The sequence below is a fragment of the Crassostrea angulata genome, chromosome 8, assembly GCF_025612915.1.
Source record: "Crassostrea angulata isolate pt1a10 chromosome 8, ASM2561291v2, whole genome shotgun sequence".
In the NCBI taxonomy this organism is placed as follows: Eukaryota; Metazoa; Mollusca; class Bivalvia; order Ostreida; family Ostreidae; genus Magallana; species Magallana angulata.
In genome coordinates this window covers 47,384,752-47,390,626 of record NC_069118.1, presented here as the reverse complement: position 1 = coordinate 47,390,626, position 5,875 = coordinate 47,384,752, and the positions used below count along the sequence as shown (strand labels likewise).

The 5,875-nt window shown below is 32.5% G+C and overlaps 1 protein-coding gene across 1 annotated transcript; it reads right to left on the bottom strand.

Moving 5' to 3' along the window:
- Positions 1-1,398: 1,398 nt before the first annotated feature.
- On the bottom strand, positions 1,399-3,790 carry LOC128161032 (uncharacterized). Its single transcript, XM_052824293.1, has 5 exons — positions 3,752-3,790; positions 3,469-3,549; positions 2,667-2,769; positions 2,351-2,475; positions 1,399-2,188 (listed from the first exon to the last, which is right to left on the bottom strand). The coding sequence occupies exons 1-5, from the start codon at positions 3,788-3,790 to the stop codon at positions 1,670-1,672; spliced, it is 867 nt and encodes a 288-aa protein (XP_052680253.1). The 3' UTR covers positions 1,399-1,669.
- Between the last annotated feature and the right edge of the window lie 2,085 nt (positions 3,791-5,875).

The following is a 5,875-nucleotide window of genomic DNA, read 5'->3' as shown; positions in this document are numbered from 1 at the left end:
GTAAGTGATCAAAACACGAAACTTACAGGGATGATAGACATTTGATAGAAGATGTGTTTAACCGTTTTTATTTGGTTGACCGTCACTTCCGGTCCACACAGGAAGAGTTCAAACAAATCAGGTTTTTTAAAAGTTTAACTCGATTTTTCAGAGATGCATGGATGGATTTTCTTGAAATTTATAGGACTGATAGAGAACGAAAATATCTCCAGGCATTTTTTTCATTTTTTCAAAATTCCCTTCCTGTCGTCCGTTTCCTGTCCCGCGATAAAAAGCTATGGACAATGAGATCTCAGAAACGATAAAGACTTGAACATCCAAACTTTGAGGGATGATAGACCTATAGCTGTAGATGTGTTTAAACTATTTTGTTTTGTTCGTTGTAACTTCCGGTCGTCACCGGAAGCACTTCAAAAATTATGTTTTTACGCATTTTATTTGTTTAACACTGAAATGATATAAAGGTATAAACGCTTTCATATGTCATCTATCCGATGATTAATAAACAAAAAAAATTACTTCCGGTGAGATATCTCAAATATCTCAGGTAGTCTTTTTAAAACAAATATTATGACAACGAAGTCTCATAAACTGTAAGTGACCAAGACACAAAACTTACACGGATGATAGACATTTGATAGAAGATGTGTTTAACCGTTTTTATTTTGTCAACCGTCACTTCCGGTCCACACCGGAAGAGTTCAAACAATTCATGTTGTTTAAGAGATTTACTGCTTCTGTTTGACAAAGTAAGACAAATTGATAGTCAATTAAGTCCTGTTGTCTAATGGTTATGAAATACTGAGAGAAGCAATGTCTTACAGTTAAATTGATACATGTATATCAAAACGGAAGACCTTTTTGTTGCTTTTGCAACAAGAGTCTAGTTTAAAAGTATAATTGAATAGATTTTCACAGCCAGTGAAAGAAGTTACTCTACTAAATACAAATCTGTACCTATACATGTACATATATTACGATATTTGAATGCAAAATCGTAATTGGAAATTGTGCCCATTTAGCTGACTCCGACTCAGAATCATATAATAAAAACAAAACAAACTTGTAAGCACGAAGTTCATTTTTTTTTTATTAAAAAATAAATATTTTCTACACAAGACTGTACATACATATATATCGCTACATCGAACAATACAAAATACAAATAACTTAATAAGCACACGGTTACAAGTTCTTTGGTTACAGCTTTCTGAGGTCAGACAAGGGGATAACTTGTCTGCCCTGTTCTTGACTATGATATAACATATAAACACAGATACGGGCAAGCTACAGCTACACAAAACAGAAAACAAACAGCTTATTTATACCAAATAAATAAACTTTTCCACGGTCAGCGTGTGATACCAATGTTTGAATCCAGCGTTTCAATAATATAGATTTAATTAAGACTGTTTGCAAAAAATTGTACTTTGAAAATACATGTACATGACTAACATGCATTTGCATGTATAATAACTCATTTTGCGATAAAATATTTCATTAAATAAAAATGCTTCAAAAATTCTATTGACATATGAATGAAACAAAGTTGTATTTTTGATGAAAGGAACATATAATCGGTAGATTCTTTTACCTGCAGAATATTTAATTAATAAATATATCTTGATTTTACTGAAGAGCTGGCTTACTGTAAAAGAAGAAACGTTGATCAATGATGAGAACCAACGTGGTGTTTTACGTGATCTAACACGTGTTTGGAATAAGGCCCAGGAACAATTGGGCTACTCTTGTGTTCGGGGTGTTGCTTCACATGGACATCAAACAGTTTGTGAACCTCATGTTCCCCAGAATGGGCCACATGATGCAGATTCTCGCTCTTTGGAGGCTCATACACGACCCCTTTGTGTACATTGACTTTGTGGCTGTTTTCGTGTTCGGGGTGTTGCTTCACATGGACATCAAACAGTTTGTGAACCTCATGTTTATCGGAGCGGACCACATGATGCAGATTCTTGCTCTTTGGAGGCTCATGATTGACCTTTTTGTGTACATTGACTTTGTAAAATGGAGTTGAGGTGCAAACTTCCGATTTCCAGCCACATTGCAGAGCGCCATATTGCGACTTTTTCACGCATGCGTTCTTGTTCCGGAAGCAATAACTGTTAGTTTTTATGACACAGTCCTCTCTTGTCGGTGGGTTGCAGTTTCCATTTGTGCAGTCCTTAACCTAAAAAAAATCTCCAACATAACATTGAACATCAATGAAATTTATATCACGTACATTTTTTATGACTTTCTGTTAGTTCCCGTATGTGTATCTATTTTCTCTTTGGCGTTTATCGAAGTAATTGAAAGTTAAGAAACACGAAACGTTATTTTTATTACAGACCTTGCATTGACAATTTGATTTATAAAGACCAGTTTTCAAGGCGAATTTCTGGAATGATGTCACTGTGCAAATCTTCTGGCTCCAGGAGCATGCGCTTGTCACCAATTTACCGCCTTTTTTGTACCCTGTAAGCCCAATGGTTCAAGTAAACAATATTGTTTTGCAATGACCTCAATCACGTCAGCATCAAATTGTTCATATAAACACACATACGCCACGGTGAAAATTTGGAACATATTACATTAATCTTTGATATGGAATTTCACATGGAGAATTTTTAAAAATTATTTATAAGATTATAGATTTGAAATTATACCGCTGATAATGTATGTGACCCTCCTATTGAAGTATACACCACATGGTTCCTGAGAAGAACCGGTGAAAATCTTTTGCACTCCTCGAATTGGATCAAATGTATTCTAAAAAAAAAATAAAAAAATAAATAAAGATAGAGAAATTATGAAATTCCGTCGGATATGTGTACTGTATTTTGTGAAAAAAAAAATCTTATTAAAGATTTAAGGTTCAATTTTGGAAGAATATTTGTACAACAGGATTGAAACAGTCATTGTATTATATGTTAACATTGATAATATCTATCTACACACTTATATAACGTATGGATATACCTTGTAATCTTGCAATACTTTAACTTTGTAGACTCGGCATTCAGTACTTGGTGCACCAGACAATTTCTTTCTTCCTAAAATCCTTGCTTTGATGACTGAAAAAAAAATTCCACTTAAACAACAAAGAATGAAATCCTGTAAACCTATCTAAATTTGTCGATGAAAGTGTTGACCTAAAGTGCAATAAGCCCATCTTTTTGTCCGCTAAAAGGATTTTAAACGAATCTAAATAACGTAAATAAGCGTGATTTAAAAAAAAAGCAATAAATAAATCTATGATTATGCTTATCAGTCATATGTAAAGAGGAGGATTGCGCCTTAGATTTTATAGCGCAAATCAATGTGCATTTACATTTACAGTAAACTGTTAACTTTATTGCATACATCGTTATTTTTGGCGAGGAAGCTTTGAAAAGGACTGCACCTTCAATAAATTGTACATATATACCACGAGTAAATAATTCAGAAACATACATATACAGTACTTACCGAAAGTTTTGTCATCACATAGAGCTTGTTGCGGGTGCTGTGGGCCACAAGAACATCCACTCTCCGCACAGCAAGCGAAGGCTAAGACACACAGACAGACAATATTAACACGAACAATTATCATCCTGGCTGTTATAATTTGCTGTACAATGCTTCTTGTAAGTTTCGTTTCTGTGACAATGAAAATAAGTGTTGTGTTCAACCTTAAAATTGTTTCTTTTATACATTTTACGATTAAAAAGGGTGCTTTGTTGTGAAGAAGTCAATATTGCTTATCCATTACCAAGGTGACCTCATCACATGACCAGTGAACAAGTGCCATTGTGATAGACAAAAAGCAGCACAGATCAAATGGTTATTAGGTAAACAGCATATAACCACAAAAAGACGATCAGGAGTTAAACGACCACTGCAAAAGTGCATGCATGTTGTTGTCCTTGTTTGTTCAATTTATGAAAAACGCATAAATTAATGTACTTTTCAACTCTTTCAGGCTTCTTCATGGTGCTTTAACAATGTTAGCTCATTCTTAAAGTGCAAATATCTTGATGATATATTTTAAAGAAACTATATTTGAAAAAATATTAGGTATATATTACAAAGATTAATGTTTTGTAGTAAAACCAAAGAATCCGATATTCAATAAGAACATATAAGAAAAAAAGTTTAAGTTTTACCTTAAACTTTAAGGAGAATAAAGATAATCTCGTCCCATAAACTATATAACTTTACATATGTTTTAAAAATCATCTTTTTTAAATTCAGAGCCGATAGTAATTACCATTAAAGTTTAATAATATTCAGATTTCATGTTTTGAATTAATGGGTCAAACATTCATGAACAATAAAAAAGCATGCCTTAAAGTACATGTACATTCTTTTTTCTTCACTCAGCCAAATTTTGGATAGAGAGATTCAGTGCGTAAAAGTACATCTGTTAATAGTTAAATATTTAAAGTACACGAAGGATGATTTCTAAGGATAATGAGGACGATAATCATATATCATAAATGATAAATATAACATAAATGATCAATTGTACGATAAATGTGAGCTCGGTATCGGATTTAATAACAGTTCCATATTCATCGTACCAAACATGTTGCTAATATCATCTAGCACTATTCGATGTTTTAAATATATGTGTATATGTGCTGTGGAATAAAGAAGGAACGCTATGTTACTAAAAATTGAAATAAACAATTGCAAAAAAGTTCTCTTCCTTTTTTTTAAATTACATTTAATGCTGTATTTGTGCTATATATTGTGCTGTTTGGAGATTCATCAACTTTTCATCTTTCTAAAGTAATCTGATAAAAACTTCAAGTAAGACCTTAAATTTTGACGTGGATATATCCATTTTTAATATAAAAAAGGCATTGCTTGCTCATTGTCAGAGAGTCGGCCTTAGTGTTAAATATCAATGTATTAAAAAAAGATTTGTACAATACGACAGATGAAAACACAAAATACCGCACGTTGAAATCATTTATAATTTAAAAGCGCCTATAAACTTACTAAAATGCTTCAGTTTGTCAAAAGTTCTGATTACCAGTATTTGTTTTCGTTTTAATGTCGATGGTGAAACTAGTTCAATTGGGCCCCTATATGTTTCCAAGCCCGATGTTTAATGTTCCATTTTAACGAAATTTGTTCTGTAAGTGGGGGCTCGAACCTTAAATATTAGAGATGGCCACTTCACAATTTGTTTAACAGTGGTAGTGGTATACAGACCCTCAAAATCTGATCCTCCAGGTTAGGGTTCCTTGATGTTCATGATCTCCGGGGTTAGATTGAGGCCATTATATATGGGGGAGGGTCAAATTTTACATAGTTTTCTTTAGAGTAAAAACTTGTTTTGTTTTTTGTTTTTTGTTTTTTTAATAAAAACCACTTGCCTAGAATAACTAAAATTTCTATGAAAGTTTTTTCCGATAATCCTAATTCAAGTTTGTCTATATTATGATCTTCAGGGGTTGCGTAAGGTTACATTGGAAGTCCAATTTTTCATAGGAAAAAAGTTATCCTCAAAAATTCAAATGTTATGGTATATGGTCACCTATATTTAACTCTCTTCGAATATCAAAATGTTGATTCTTATTTGTTTAAAACATGGCCTCTAGGGAGTTTTTGAGCTCCACAACAGGTTAAAAGTTGACGAAGGTTGATTTGTGTATGAACAGTTATTTAAGATTTTCTCGAGAAATGCAATACTTAATAATTGATATAACTATGAAATAATCTCTTCCTCCATGGTTTATTTGCTTTTATTCTTTAATAGCTGAAGACCTTTTGAATGGAACTAGTTTTATTAGAGATTGACTTGTTAACATTTTTAAATTTTTCTTTTTCACTATATTTATTTTTTTGCATGGTTTTAAGTCGAAATATGTACATGTTTATAACA

Coding starts and splice junctions, on each gene's coding strand:
- LOC128161032 (XM_052824293.1), bottom strand. CDS start 3,790: ATGGCACTTGTTCACTGGTCATGTGATGAGGTCACCTTG. Junction 3,550..3,751: donor CATGTGATGAGGTCACCTTG/GTAATGGATAAG, acceptor TGTGTGTCTTAG/CCTTCGCTTGCTGTGCGGAG. Junction 2,189..2,350: donor AATCAAATTGTCAATGCAAG/GTCTGTAATAAA, acceptor GATTTTTTTTAG/GTTAAGGACTGCACAAATGG.